Source organism: Eleginops maclovinus, chromosome 15, assembly GCF_036324505.1.
Source record: "Eleginops maclovinus isolate JMC-PN-2008 ecotype Puerto Natales chromosome 15, JC_Emac_rtc_rv5, whole genome shotgun sequence".
NCBI lineage: Eukaryota > Metazoa > Chordata > Actinopteri > Perciformes > Eleginopidae > Eleginops > Eleginops maclovinus.
In genome coordinates this window covers 3959711-3975789 of record NC_086363.1, presented here as the reverse complement: position 1 = coordinate 3975789, position 16079 = coordinate 3959711, and the positions used below count along the sequence as shown (strand labels likewise).

Below are 16079 nucleotides of genomic sequence, written 5' to 3'. Positions count from 1 at the left end.
TCAGCGCTTCATGAACAGGGCTGAACAAGAAGGCTTTATGGGATGCTATCCGCTCTCCAGAGACATGTTTTGGGTACATCTGAGACCTAGAGTATATTGTGAAAAAGAGTATAGTAGGGGACGTTTAACACACTGTGGTCAAGATGGCTTTGGCCCAACTGGACGCTCTGTCCCTACAACCATGGCTAGAAAAGGTAACTTTTTATACATTTTTGAACATGTGCTATAAACTCAAGTACCTGGCTGTTTGAGGAAAGCCTTCACATAATTTGCAACAGCAACAACAATTCAGAAAGGATGCTTTGCTTTATTTAAACTTCTGGCTGGTTATATTACACCAACAATATGTGGATCCACTAAAGGATGATTGGGTACAGATTGATCTTCATTTAGGCTAAACTGTGTTTGAGAGCTGCGTCCAAGTTGTTTTAAAGCCCTCTTAGTATTTATTAGACTCTATTTGAAAGTTGTTTCCAGCTGAGCTCTCAGAGAGCTCCTGCAGATGATGTCATATATGCTGGTCACGTGACGAGATACGACAGGGGCAGCCATTTTGGCAGTCATCGCGGCAGTAAATTGACAGGCACTGGCAGACTGTCAAGGATGGTGGATAACTGCTGTGCACCAGGTTGCACAAATAGGCGTGGGAAAAAGAAAGGTGTATCGTATTATCGCATTCCTAAAGACGCGGAGAGGAGGGAGAAGTGGATTGGAGCGATTAAAAGAGCCAGGAGCCTTCAGAAAAAGACTGAAAGATGGGACCCCCCGGCCGTTGGCTTTCGCTTATGCAGTGATCACTTCATATCAGGTGGGTGAAGGAATACAGTACAATGCTACAAAAAGTTTCTGGTCAGTTTAATTAAATTTAATTAGTTTAATTTAAGAAGTAGCACCCAGTTATTATAGCTAACGGACACTGTGATGTCCCTTTTTAACTCAACAAGTGTGGCTCTGGCGCAGCCTAGCCAGTTAGCAAGTTAGCTTGTAGCAAGCTAGTGGTAAACAAACCCGTGTTGAAATATTCCTTCTTATTTTGTAGGGAGAAAGAGTGATAATCCGTTGAGTCCGGATTTTATCCCCTCAATTTTCGATTACCTTCCATCTCCAGAGAAGAGGAGACATAAAACGAGACTGGAGGTTTTTAACAGAAGGCAGAAGGCTAAACTGCACAAAGTAGAGCAGGCAAAGATATCTGCAGAAGCCATCCGTCAAAGGTGGGTAGATCAAACTCCTGTCTGATTACATGTTGGGTCTACTTGTGATCGGTGTGTTATTCAGATTATTTTATTTCAAATAGTTAACTGCCGTGATATGGTTATAAACAATAACGTCACACCAGTCATTTAATGAAGGCTAATATCATATGATTTCCATTAAACATGTCAAACTGTAAACATGTAAACATGTCAAACTGCCATCAGTATTGTATGCATGAAAGCTTATTTTGCTGCTTCTGTGTTTTCATCAGGACATCAACTGATGCAGCCCCAGAAGACCATATCACAGAGCCTTTGAAGGAGCCCCCCATCACAGATCCGTTGGAAGACTCAGCCGATGATCCTGTCCAGCCTGAACCAGTAACACCACCATGCACCTCTGAAACCTGCTGTACCCGCATTCAGAGTCTTGAGCAAGAATGCCAAGCTCTAAGGGCTGAAAATGTGTTGTTAAGGGAAAAGATTAATAGGAAGACCCTGACAGAGATTAGTTTAAATAACAATGATAAAAAGGTGAATGTCCTCACTGGGCTGGCAACCTATGCATGTCTCATGACCATTTTTCAATATCTGGCTCCATTTCTCAAAGTTAAATCATCAATAACATGTTTTCAACAATACATGTTGACTTTGATGAAGCTTCGAATGAACTTAACATTTGACTTTTTGGGTTTTTATTTTGGCATCGACCCAACTACTGTCTCCAGGCACTTCAAAAACTGTGTTAATTTGATGTATTGTAGACTGGTGCCAAGCCTAGTGGTGTGGCCTGAAAGAGAATCTTTAAGAACATCTCTTCCATATGTATTTAGAAATGGTGACTACGAGAAGACTGTTTGTATCATTGATTGCTTTGAAATATTTCTAGAGAAACCAAGTAGATTGCGACCCAGTGCGCAGTGTTACTCAAGATACAAATCACATCACACCATGAAATATTTAATTGCCATTTGCCCTCAAGGTTCAATTTGTTTCATTTCTACTGGATGGGGAGGTCGCACCAGTGATAAGTTCATTACAGAACACAGTACTTTTTTACCTAATATTCTCCCAGGGGATGTTGTTTTGGCAGACAGGGGGTTTCTGGTGAAAGAGTCTGTTGAAAGGTGTCAGGCTGAATTAAAAATTCCAGCATTTACTCGTGGAAAAACACAGTTAGATCCTGCTGACATAGAGAATACAAGATCTCTAGCCTCTTTAAGGATTCACATCGAAAGAGTCATAGGAGTACTTCGTCAGAAATATACTATCTTACAAAGCACTGTGCCAATAACTTTCACAGACATAGAGAAAGAAAATGATGTTACTTATCTTGATAAAATTGTGAGTGTATGTTGTGGACTAACAAATGTACCTGATTCTGTGGTGCCCTTTGAGTGATGAATTTGTGCGTCAACAGAAAATAAACCTTTTTGATTCGCTTCTCACTTGTTTCTTGTGACTTCTTTTCTCACTGTCTCACTGACAGTCAAGTCCTCAAATATTCCTTCTGCACGCTCTTGTAATTCAGCCAGGTTCAGGTCTCTTGCCTTCTTGTCATACAGACTGGTAAGGGGTTCAGGTAAATCTAGCTTGACAGCCTTGGGTACATAGGATGTGGCGTACCCGCGAACAACTGACAGGACTGCAGGTCTGCAGGACTTCCCATCTTGAGTCCGGCACTGTGAGAGATTTTGGTAGAACTGTGTTTGCTCAGCAGCAGTCAGGGGTGGGAAAGATGGGGGCGCAGAGGTACCCTTGGTGGAATTCCCCTTTTTATTTTGTTGAGTATGGTTGAATATGATGTCCTTGCCCTGCAGGTACTCCACATTCTTCGCAGCATCCTCACTGGGAGAGGCCCACTTGCATTTTTTGGATGTGCAGCTGATCTCCTCGTGCCTTGCGTTGTTTTTTCCCCACAGACTGAAGAGAACAGCTGACACATGAGAGCAGCTCTCCCCGAGTCCCGCTGTGCAGTTGCAGTGGGCTCCCAGCACAACACCGTCGTTCCTCACCACCACCCATGGCTTTAGTTGACTTTCATTAAGCCTTTGGGAGTGATTAACCTATATGAAATTCCAAAACAGATAAATAAAGGTAAAAAACGCCAGCCACTTTGGTTGAGTACGATCAAAAATACAAACTAGCAAGTTACAGATGCACTGCAGTAGCTATCCAAGCTAAAAAACATGCTAACGTGACACTTCCGTAGCTAGCCAAGCTAATAAACAAACAATGCTAACGTGACACTGCCTATCAAACTGGAATAATTTAATACTTACCCTTGCAGTGATGATGCCGAAGTTTTTGGATGTAAGACTCCACAGTTGAATGTTGTTTACGAAGCCGGACTGACACCATTTGTAAGCCTCCAAGCTTTTGTACGCTCTGAGGGAGTCTCCTGAGTACACTGATGGAAAGCTTACAAGATAGCTGTGGATGTCTGCGTAGCGCAAGTCGGGTACATCGTCTTCAGAGCAGGAGGTTATGCTCTTGAAAAGCACACCGGGTGAATTATATGGGTCGCTTATATTTAATCTCTCTAATTTTGTACTATAAAGCCGAATTTCACTTGAATTAAAATGAGAAGTATACTCGCTCGGTAAGAAAACACTGGCACCGGTGGTCATGTTGACTGCCAAAATGGTGGCTCCCAACCAAAAGTCACGTGACCGCAGGAGCTCTATAGCTGTGATCTCCACTATAAAGTTGGCAAAGACCAACTAATGGTAGACAAAAAACTGAGTGATTCTATAGAAGAGCAACAAGCAGTATCTATCATCTGCACAAGAGTAATTCAAGTCTGTGTCCAAAGACCTTCTAACTCATATTTGTTTTTAACTGTCTCGTGTGCATTGGAACAAAAGCATCATAAAACATGGATACTTCTGGTACATCTAAAGTGTGATTGTTTCTCTATAAAGGCGATTTAAAAGAAGGGGAAAAGACGGACAAATCATAAATAAATCACAGCTGTTTACTCCAAAGAAATAACATTTTCCTGAGCATGAGGATTACATAAGTGTTCTGGCCTTGGAGGAAGCTGGATGAAACTGGTGTGTGTGTGTGTGTGTGTGTGTGTGTGTGTGTGTGTGTGTGTGTGTGTGTGTGTGTGTGTGTGTGTGTGTGTGTGTGTGTGTGCGTGTGTGTGTGTGTGCGTGCGCGTGTGCGTGTGCACTGCATCGTAGCTGTGTTTTTAAAGGCCTAATGTTTCCTGACATCTCACAGTTAAAAGTATCATAGAGGCAGAATGATCGCCCCTGGCTAGCGGGAAAGAGACTGCCTGGGGCCTTTTGCTCTGGGCAAGAGTGTGTGTGTGTGTGTGTGTGTGTGTGTGTGTGTGTGTGTGTGTGTGTGTGTGTGTGTGTGTGTGTGTGTGTGTGTGTGTGTGTGTGTGTGTGTGTGTGTGTGTGTGTGTGTGTGTGTGTGTGTGGTGAAACAGCTTTGCAACATGCAATATTCTCTGTGTCATCAGCTTAAACAGCTAAACAGCGTGTTCAAGGGAGAGAGAGGAGGATGAAGACAAGAGTACACAAAAAGATTCAGACAGAAAGGAGACAGCGAGGACGAAAGCTTTCACAGCGTTACAGCACCGGACTCCTGTTTTAATGAAGGAGGATAGGAAGACGAGGGATGAAGGGACAAGAAGAAAGAGGAGGAAAATACTTGTGTTAAGTCGAGTCTCATCATCTCATTAAGCTCTTACACTTCTTTCTTTGAGTGCCTGCAAAGCGTGCTGCGATCTCCATTAGCAGCGACGCCAAAAGAGAGAGCAGCAGCGCTAAAAACCCGCTTGTTGTCGTTCCTGAAATAATCAAGCGGATTTATAATATTCAGCACTAAATTATTCAAGCGTTTAAGGCTCAGAAGTTTGAGCAAATTGCTGCTTATTCTGCCTTTCCTTCTTTTTTTAAGTGCAGAGTGGTAATGATGTGCTCCGCCGCGCCTGAAGCTAGTTTGGACTTGAGGTCTGATCTCCTCTTATTAGCACTTTTCACTTTTTGTGTTGCTCAAGATCTGCTGCTTCTATACAGGCAATTAACAGCAGTGTAATGCTTATCACAATGCAATTAGTGCTAAAAATTCAGCCTCTTTAATATTCTTTGTGTCAATGTAGGTAAAAGCTGAGAGTGTGGCTAATGGAAACACAAAGCAATACCTTACAGATGTGTTATTAGGACACAGCTGCAGTGGTTTCTGGCCTGCAGCGGCCGGCGTGCAGGAGGGAGGGAGGTTCAGGGTACAGTAGTGTATAATGGTGTCTAGTGTGAGTCCACACAACAGATGAAGTCATTTCACACTCGTCTGTGAATGAAATGAGAGCCCGGCGATAGCATCTCCCCTCGCGCCCGCTCTCTGCCAGCAGAGCTTTTGATCTTCTCGAGCGGCGCAGAAATGATCTTCTGTCCGAGGTTTTTTTTTTACAGCGAATCAGTGCCGGACAATTCTCTCCCTCTGTCTCCATTTTCTGTCTCGTTCTGAAAAGCACGCCGAGCCATGAGTTCAAAGCTGGAGCCCAGATGAGATGAGCACCACTCGTGAGGAATTACATTAGTGCCTGACTGTCCCATGTGCCGGCACGCAATACATCAGAAAGAGAAGGGAATATTTTCAGGTCTGCAAGATGACCGTACAGTGCTGTAAAAGGGCTGAGAGAGCGTTACTGCAACACCTACATTCCTGTGCTATTAACCTGCATCCTACAACAGTGATCGGGCGGAACACAAACTGATATGAACTCAATTAACATAAAAATGCCTAAAAATCAAATGGGGAAGTTAAGCAACACACTGATTGTCTCCGTTCAACATTTAACTCTGCTGTTAGCTTTAAGAAAACATTTTCCTGCAGGAAGTTATCAACCTACGCTACCCTAGCTAAAGTTTGATTTGTACCTTTCTTTATTTGCACAAATCTGATGCTGGAAATGTTCCTGCAGTCTGAGTTTATATGCACAAAACCGCCGTTTCCCAATCTGGACAGATGTTAGCTTAGCTTTGGCCACACAGGTGGACTCTTTATTGTACATATTCACTTCTATCTTTTGCATTGGCTTCATCTGAAGTTTTTCCTACCTTCAAATGCTCATGTTTTTTTGTTATTTTTCCCAAGACACTTTGATTTGTATTCATTTTAAAATTGCTGCAGCTGATTATTGTTGTTGGCCACTTTAAAACAGTGAAAACAAGCAGTAAACACAGAACTGACATATAAAAGAATGACGTCTTCTTGGCAATCAGTTGCTTATTTACAAAGAGCCTAATAAGCATTTATTCAAAGTACTAATTAAGGTGTGGTGTATTAAATCTGTTCATATACACAGTTAGTTACTCTCTGAGGTCATAGAGAGTGCAGAGAGTGATGTTGTACAACAGGAGGTTGTATAACAAACCTCTGGAATATGTCAGAAGGCCTCCATGGATGAGTAAGAAAAAGACAAACGTATATCTCACCTTATTTGGTACGTGCAAGACATGGTGTACAAACGTATAGCTCACCTTATTTGGGTACACATTCTTATAGAACATCACATTTGGTCACACACACATTTCTCCTATAAATTGCATGCACAGAGACATTTCGGGGGGACTTCCACAATTGGCTCTGGGAACCTCGTATTTGCCGTGTTGGTGTCTGATACTATGCTGTTGTAATAAACCTTATTATATACAAGCTGGTGTCTCCGGAGACTTCTTCATCATCTTCACAAACATCGCTACAAGATATACTTCAAAGGAAACCTGTGTGAATGTAAGACCAATATTGTCTCCTTTAAGCTCCATTTTGGTCTCCTCCAGCTAGTCCCAAACTTTGCATGTTGCTAAAGGATGTACAATTGGATTTGTGGGACATTACTATTCATTATGAAACATAAAGCATAGAGCAGTGAGATCATCTGACTGTTGGTTTCTTGGACCTGTTGGGTATTTCTTGGTTCTTAGGTGTGTGATTGCATGGCAAAAACTTCTAACAAGACGGCAGAAAAGAGAAATCAAATTTATTTTAGAAAGTAAATTGTCGGATTCGTTTCCTTACACGGTCTTCCTCTCTCACTCCCTACCCAACACACACACACACACACACACACACACACACACACACACACTTCCTGTGTTCCTGTGGAGTGAAAGCAACATGCAGGGAGGGAGAGTTGAGCCATGAATCATGACTATTATCATTAGGTTAAGCACCAACCAACCCCAAAGGCAGTGAAAGCCTCTGTGGAGAAACGGCACTCTAAATGAGCCTGATTATTATTATTGTCCTCCAAATGAGAGTGATTAGTATTGATGTCTAAATGAGCGCTGAGGTTATTATTGCCACGATTATTATTATTATTATTATTATTATTATTGTGGCAGTGTTATGAGAAGCAGGCAGCCTCGCTCATCTTCGCTTCATTCACTTTTAATTCCACAGGCTGCCTCTTTTACCGACAGCAGCGCCACATCTAATGAAAACCTACAGAACAGTTACACTTACCTGTTTACACACAGGTGCTACACACACACACATCCAATTACAGACCCACTATAGACTTGCATACATTCACACACACACTTTACATAAAGACACATGCACCAATATACCCGCTCTAACCTGGAGGAAGGCCTCAGAGCGATGTCTGATGGAGCAGATGGAGGCAATTCCCTGCCTTCCCTGAAACTGAATAAATAAATCATCATTACATCTGGACAGATAACAGATCTGAGGAACCAGCTGAAAGAAACGTCGCATATGTTGATTCAGAAAACATGTGGCCTGTCATCCCCACCGTGTGTTTTTGAAGCTAATCGTTGCAGCTAATCGGTGAGTAAACATGGCTGCTTTGAGCGCTGGAAATGTGTTTAATTGTTATAAAATGTGAGTTAAGTTACACATTTAGTTCATTTTTCTTCTGAATGTGTCGTTTATAATGTTGGATTTGGAGTGAGGATTTAGTTTGAGAGTATGTGTGTGTTCATTTGTGTGTGTTTGTGTGTTAGGACGGCTGTCAGATCACTCCTCTGATTGGCCGATGTGACAGGCATCAAAAAGCGCCGTGGGAAGAGAAGGGAAGAGGCGGGCTGCCCAGCTGTCAATCACTGCCAGTCTCAAGTCCAGCTCAGCCACCAAAGCATCACCTGGGCCCACACACTCACACACACACATACACCCAACTTGTTAAAGCCCACATGTACACACATAATCCATAAATCTCCATGCATACATCCCCAAACGCACAATACCACATAAGAAAGCCACCTTCCACTGCTTTGCACACATTGACTGACTCTCTATCATTCTCTCTCACACACACACACACACACACTCAGTCGTCAGTCTCGACACAGACGGGCATTCAGTTTGACAGAGTAATTATGACGTCCCACTCTGAGGGAGCCCTGGGCTGAGAGGTGAGATTTATCGATCCTGCACAGGAGGAAATTTATCAATGTCCAAACGCTCAGGTTTGACAGGAACCCAATCCACTTAGAGCGCAATGTTCAAACTGTTCGGATCGGCTCAGAAAACACACGCCTCTGCTCGGCGCGGAGGAGGAGGAGCAGTGGGATGAAGGCCCGAGGTCAGAGGTTAACTTTGGATCAGTAGAAACTTTTGTACCAGTTTTACTTTGTGGTTTCATTTTGGTCTTAAAGTTTAAAGAACAAATATGGAGTTTGTCAACATCTCCAAAACAAAACACACCATCTTTTCTTTATTTGAGTGTGTAGTCTTAAAGCTCTGTTGAACAATTACACAATGCTAGGCTTTAGGTTTGGACTGTCACAAAACAATTTTAGGTTAGGTTTAAGTGAAATATGGTTTCCAAGGTAGTGTTGGCATCCCATGGTTTTAAATCCCACCTGAGGCTATTTTCTAACCCAGTTCTTAAATTATGCTCTCATTAAAGGACAAAAAAAACCCAAGAAATTATCTTTTCTAAAATTAGAAAAAAACGTTGTCAAGGTTATGATTGTGTTTAGAAATGAACAATAGTGTGTGTGGATTTGAACCTTTAAGAAAAAACGTTTTCCTCTTATCCTTATCCAGTTGTTTTGTTGACCTAGCCTACCCGTCATCAGTTCTGCTGCTCTCTGATAACATATATTTAATCTTCTACTCCTAATTTGTTTACTATCAGTGCAGATTTATCACTGAAGAAGAACTGCTACAACGCCTGGTCTCTTTTTTTGCTCCTTGTATGATCATTGAATTTAAAATATGTTGCTTAATTTTTTAGAGACTCTCTTTTCTTGGAGAAACTTGGACAGTTTTAGGAGCTTGTGCCTTGCTCGAAATCAGAGGAAATTGAGCCATTTCCGCTCATCTTCTGTAACATTAAAGGAGTTGCACAAGGTCTTCTTTTTTTAAGATTGCAACTCTAAACTGAACACTAGCGCTACAAGCTGTAGTAGACGGTGAAAGGATTGGTAACAAGTATCCTCAAAGTGTTCTACACATGCCGTTATCACATCCATTACATTGTATTTCTGTGCATATCTTTGCACCTATGGAGAATGTATGGGTGTGGGCATGCCTCCTGATGAGTGTGTTTTTCCATTATATGAAAACTGTGTGTATTCATGTATCTACATCCGTCCCATTAGATTTTTCTGGATTCAAACTCACTTATTTCCTCTCTGCGTGTTGCTCTCAGTCTGAGCTCTGGCTCCGCTGTACACGCTGTTGCACTGAGAGCCGAAATGTCAAAATATTTAGACTGCGTTCAGAAACTCCCAGCACTCGTGTAGGTCGGAGTCGGTAACATTTATCTTTGACTGACAGAGCAAGGCATTAAAGTGTGGCTTACTGCAGCTTGAGAAGCAAAGGGTTTGACGCTGAGCTTTTAACAGACAGCAAAGCTCTCGCCTTATATTAAAACCACTGAGTGTACTGTACTTGTCTAAAAGCACGAGCAGTGGCCCAGTGTTTTATATTACATGCACAAAAACTTCCTTTTATGCAGCTTCGCTTTAGATTATGGCCAATTCAAGAGCTTGTGCAGGATAAAAAGGTCCAAAAACATGCATGTCTTAACATTTGGCGTCCAATTGACATGCTAATGTGAATTGCTGTGATAGAAAAGCATATTTGTAAAAATATCGTACACTTTAGGGCAGCTCCCTTGCCTCAAACGCCTCCATTGGACTCCTTTGTTTACTTCCTTAACATAGTGACATCACCGTGTAACACTTGCATTGTTATTTTAATACAGATTTTCTATAGAAATTGCAAAAATATTGTTATTGTTTTTATTCTTTGCGCCCGAATAATCGTTTAGTAAAAGACTGTTGTTACAGCAGATAAGTGCCAGACATCAGAACAGCTTCAAAATTGATTGTTTATTTCCTTGAAACCATTTGAGCAATTTTCTGGATCATAAAGAAACAGATCGTTCTTCCATTAATAGTGTTTTAGTCAATATTTCTGTCAGATGCTGCGTTCCAAATGAGACTGTCATGAGAAACGTCAGCAAAAAAAAAGTGTGGTGAAAAATACCTCCATTAGGGGTGTGTGTGTGTGTGTGTGTGTGTGTGTGTGTGTGTGTGTGTGTGTGTGTGTGTGTGTGTGTGTGTGTGTGTGTGTGTGTGTGTGTGTGTGTGTGTGTGTGTGTGTGTGTGTGAAAACTCTCTTTATAAAGTTTTGATCCTATGCACCACAACGGAAAACACACGGCGCTCTTTGTGTGTGTTATTTGTCTTCTTACTCATCAACTCCACCATCATACTAACCGAGCACCTGTGGACATCTGCCTACAGCCGGGGGCCGTGTCCACACCTTCATTTTTCTCAGACAATGAGTGGAATCATTTCCCCTCGCACAGACCTCTCCATCATTATCGGCACAGTTTTATTGATCAGGACCTCGGCCGGTAAATTACAACCTATTAGTCAAACTCTTTCCCCCCAGTTTTGAAGAGAGGTTTGATAGAGTGAGATTACGAGGTTGCAGACTGGTGTTGTGTATGCTGGAAATGTCCTGAGATTTATTAGAGTAATGCAGATTAAACAGCAGACAAACACACACACTCACACGACCCATTCCTCAAGGTGCCACCGAATCAACATTAGTTCAAGGAAGCCCAGGATCCAGGTGAAATCTACAACACTGAAGTTAGAGAGCACACAAGCCGCCTCACTTAATTTTTTTTTCTTGATGTTTTGCCCAAGGCCTATCCTACTAAAGAGAAGTAATTTGGCTTATCTTATCCCAGAGACCTAGCAGCTGCTTTTTATTCTTTTTTTGTGAGGTCTTTTTTCTCATTTAGTCCAACAAAGATTGTCCTCATAGATTGACCTTCTCCGTGCCTGCAGGCCGTTGCCCTCATGCCAGTAACTAGATAACACACTCTATCAGAGATTTGAGAAAATCATTGGGAAAGCAGTGGGGCTGATAGTGGCATCAATCCTAACCTGACACCAGGCTGGGTCAACCATTTATCTCTCCACACCGCCTCTGGTCACAACAGCGGCCATCTTGCTCTGCTACATCCTTCTTTAATAACCTTGGCCACGTCTCTTTGCAGACTGAGAGGATAAGGCGCCACGGCACTCCCAGCGCCTCGCCTGATCGCCGCTCGCTTTGTTTGCATTTTACCCGTGAAAATCGCATTCAAACACGTTTACCCTGTGTGTGTTTCAGATCAACAAGATCTCCAACACAAGCAAACACACACACACACACAGAGATGTGTCTAACAAGAGGGCCAGAGCTCACAAACTCGTTAGCGTAGGAGTTAATGGTGACTCCACTGTCATTAATTCCCCATGGTGTTTGACTTAAATGCTTCTATATTGGTGGAGTGAGAGATTCCCAGAGGCCTCCTAGCGCTGAGATCATTGTTTTTCACTTACTAACAATGAACTTATGATCAGAGCGCTGCGAGGCTTTTCAAAAATGCCCTGCAGGATCATCACAGACCCTATGTGTGTGTGTGTTGTGTGTGTGTCCGAGGCTCATCTCGGTGCTCTGTGGCGCAGGCAGGATGAGAGGGGAGGTTAAATGGGGCGTCATCAATCTCAATGAAGTGCAATTATTTTCTCACTTATTAATCATTGCAGGCTAATAGCTTGTGGCAAAGCAGGGTCCGCCATTTGTCAAACTTAGCAGATTTCTGTAATTTTGTTTCCCCGTTTCCCTCTAATGTTTGTGTAGACTTTGGCAGATATCTATGGAGGGCTGTAATAAGTCTGTGCCTCCAAGTATCTATCTCCTACCTGCACGGCAGAACTAACTGAACTTCTCGCTGCTTCTCCATGTGAGTGATTCTCTCCATTTCAGAGCTGAGTGACTATTTCATGGTCTGTGGCAGAGCAGAATGGAAAGCTTTATTTGCAGGGTGCAGCATGGACGGCCTATTGATGGTTAACTACACTCAAACCCTAACAAACCTCACCCATTACTCCATAATGTTGTTTGTTTGTATGTAATTGTACGAAAGCAAGCACATGTATATACTTTGTATTAGACACTGTTGCAATTTGAGGGAAGACATAACCAAAACTAAGGTTGCAGCTAATATTCGGCATCGATTAATCTGCCAATTAATTCCTCAATGTCACAAAACAGTCGAAAATGTCATGCCTTTTTTTTTTTAAGTTGAAGCTATTGTTTTTATATATCTTGTTTTGTAAGTCCATACCTAAATATATCCCATTTAATACTTTATAAAACAGAGAAACATAGGATATATCTCAAGATATAAGAAGCTAAAAATATACTCAAGCGATTAATCGATAGTCAGAGTCGTCCATTTATTCCTCTGTCGATCGACTAATTGATTGCTTGACTAATCGTTGATGCTCTAAACAAAAGAGTTTTCCAGACTGAGCAACAGCACAGATATTTGGCACTTGACATTTATAAGAAAGTTATTTTGTCAACTTTAATATAACAAGATACCGTTGAAACAAAACGTAATACGGTAACAGTAATGAGGGTATCACAAAGAAGGGAGTGTACTAATCACAGTGTACTGTCCACACCCTGTGGTGCATTTCTACTTCAGAGGACACCAGTTCAGCAAATGTAATTATCTTCGAAACTAACATGTTTTACATTAAAAATCAATCAAATGACGATTGGTTGATCGGTAGTGATGAAACCACAGAGAGTACACTGCGTCTGCAGCTCTTCTTTTGTCATCTTTCAGCGTTTTGGTTTGGTGAGCAGCAGGGAAAGACAGATTTTTCCTCACGAGTAGGTGGAGAACAAAACCGAGCTTAAAGCAGTATGAATATTACATTTCAACCCCCAGTGAATACTTATGTTGCAATGTGTTTGTCTATATTGCTTACACATTCTCCGTAGCTTTATAAGGTGAGAATACTTCAATGGTGTGTTTCAAACAGCTTATATCACTGTGGCCCAAAAATATCTATTGATATAGCTTCTAAAAAAGCTAAACCAAAGCTCTAGGGCACGGTGTTGCATTGAGGCAACAAACTACCTTTTTGGGCCTCACACTGCCCCTATTGTGTGTGTTTGTGCAAGTGTGTGTGATTGTTTGCAAGCATGCGTCAGTGGATAAAAATAAAAATGTGACATCAACTTCTGTTTCGTAACCACCAGCTACTTTTACTTAGATTTCATTGAGAATAAGAGATCATTTTACCAAGTGAAAGATCTGGAAACTTAATCCAACGCTGATAATAATGGCCTAAATTATGAAAAGCAGTATATCACAATTAGATGTTTGTATTTCATTTAAACGCAGGTCACAGCATGCACCTTAGTAGTTTAATATGCCTTTAATATGAAAAGGCTTCAGGAGAAAGTGTTCCTGCCTGCAGCCAGAAACTTTGTGGGGCTCGGCTGCAGGATGCGGAGGCTCAGCGGATCAGCAGCTCTGTGTGCCAGATGTGTCAAACTGTGTTGGCTGCAAGAGGCAAGACGACTGGTAGTGTTTTGTTTCCCTGTGCTACTGTTTGCTTTTCCTGCTGTTTCCACGTCTTAATTGTTTCTTATTAATGCAATAAAGTCTCAAACGTTCATCAGTCATTAAAAGAGATGCCCTAATATATGCATATGGCAGACAGACAGTGTGTGTGTTAATGAGGACGACAGGATGATGTGAATAACATTTAGATTTCCCTATTAAAATGTAAATATTCATTGCATTGAATAATGTGTAATTTGACTCACAATAATGTCACCTCTGCGTTCACAGCACTTGATGTGAGTGCCAATAGGAGGACACAGTGATGCATAAATAGTTTGGGTGTGATTATCTGAAATGTGCCCACAGCTAAACCACGAGGAGCAGGCAGATGTGTTTAAAGACAGAGAAATCACACAGCCCCGTGGACGTGTTTGGTTTGGCAGCCTCGCCATAAAGGGCTGAACACACACAGATCCATGTGTGGTCAGTGTGGGACATCTAGTGGCAGAGAGGGGAACACGCTGACATTATGCATTACGTTTATTAGGTTGTTCTTCATTCAACCCAATTATATTTCCTTCAGAGGTTTAAAACACTTTCCGTTTTATGTCCAACCTAAGTCTTTCCACTGAGAAGCATAACAGTATTGAAAGTGATTCATGTTTAACTAAAGTGACATTTTAACTGAATTTATCTTATCCCATATACTAAATATTGCAGGTAAATGCATCACTTTCAGCAACAAAGAAAGTAAAAATAATAGTAATCCTTAAATATCTAATTTATTGTCAATGTCACCATAATATTCTGCATATTTCACCACAGCACATTAATATCAAAGACGTTTTTTACAGATTATTATCCATTTGAATGCATCGTGTTAGGCACATATAGCTGTAACAGTGTAGTTGAATAGATGTATACTGTGTATTTATATCCTAGCTGCTGCAAAGAGGCTTCTCTACACTCAAGGGCAACAAATGAATGATAAACAAAAACAAACTTATGCTTTTTTTTATCCATAAAAATAAATATGTGGTTTCACTAATGAGGGATTCTTTGGTACTTTTCAATTTGAATGCACAGATGTATTTTTGCTCGTGGAATATGATGTTGATTTGATGATTCTAGGGTAAACAATTATAAGCCTTTGCCTTTACAGCACTACTAGCATGATTTCCTTGTGTTTAAATGTCTTATAATTCTTTATCTGACTTTTTATATTTCTTGATTTTCTGCAAACAAACAAATAAACAAACAACCCTACTTTTTAATTGTACAGTATCATTGTTCAACCTAAAGCACAGACAAACTGGCATGTAATGTGATATCAGGCCTAGGTATTGCATTGGTATTTGAGTAATATGAAGAGATGTTTTTAGAATAAGAAAGAGACACACATGAGGACTCAACACAGGTGATGTATTTTCTATCAGTGTTGCAAAGATGGCTAAGAACACCTTCACTCCAGACTTTGAGACTTTGAGAAAGTAGTTCCCTGTGCTCGAAGCCATATCAAGAAACCCCTCTCATGGGAAATGGATTGCATTTGTGCAAAGGTGAGAGGTTGTATAAAAGTGTTCCTCAAAGAGTCAATGTAATGCTGTGGTATTGAGAAAGGAAGCCACTCTCTCTTTATCAAAAACGCACACATGTCTGCTGGGTGTTGTGTGAGGCTTGTTGATGCTCTCCATAAGGTACAGTGTTCTTCATGCACTGACCTGTAATAGCAAGCATTTACCACAAGATGTCCTCCTCATGACAGGAAAGAGGTTACCACAAGGTTACAACAGGTGACAAACAATAATAACAGGAGGCAGACGCTTCTACATGAAGGTGTACACACTTAAATATAACTCTAAGATGTGCCACCTATAATTAAAAATCAATGCTTTGCAAAAGAGAAGCTGTTTACTGAAATTGTGGCCTCCAACTTTTCACAACTGAATCCTCATCATGTGTAGTTTTTAATCGGTTTAGATTTGACAAGATTAATGGACGAAGCAATGTCATTAGTT

The 16079-nt window shown here is 41.3% G+C and overlaps 1 protein-coding gene and 2 long non-coding RNA genes across 3 annotated transcripts in view; 2 read left to right on the top strand and 1 right to left on the bottom strand.

Moving 5' to 3' along the window:
* LOC134876667 (uncharacterized) overlaps positions 1-7718 on the top strand; it is a 12056-nt gene extending 4338 nt beyond the window's left edge. The window contains exon 3 of the long non-coding RNA XR_010167483.1: positions 7617-7718. This is a non-coding gene — a long non-coding RNA (uncharacterized LOC134876667). The remainder of the gene's footprint in view (positions 1-7616) is intronic.
* Positions 513-2644, top strand: LOC134876520 (uncharacterized). The gene is made up of 3 exons (XR_010167463.1): positions 513-808; positions 1040-1214; positions 1469-2644. It is a non-coding gene; the product is annotated as an uncharacterized LOC134876520 (long non-coding RNA).
* LOC134876519 (uncharacterized) lies at positions 1657-3876 on the bottom strand. The gene is made up of 2 exons (XM_063901487.1): positions 3479-3876; positions 1657-3262 (listed from the first exon to the last, which is right to left on the bottom strand). The coding sequence occupies exons 1-2, from the start codon at positions 3824-3826 to the stop codon at positions 2642-2644; spliced, it is 969 nt and encodes a 322-aa protein (XP_063757557.1). The 5' UTR covers positions 3827-3876; the 3' UTR covers positions 1657-2641.
* Positions 7719-16079: the final 8361 nt, after the last annotated feature.

Excerpts from the sequence above, each read along its gene's own strand:
- LOC134876519 (XM_063901487.1), bottom strand. The coding sequence starts at position 3,826 with ATGACCACCGGTGCCAGTGTTTTCTTACCGAGCGAGTATACTTCTCAT. Across the intron at positions 3,263-3,478 it reads TCGGCATCATCACTGCAAGG|GTTAATCACTCCCAAAGGCT; the intron begins GTAAGTATTAAA and ends AATTTCATATAG.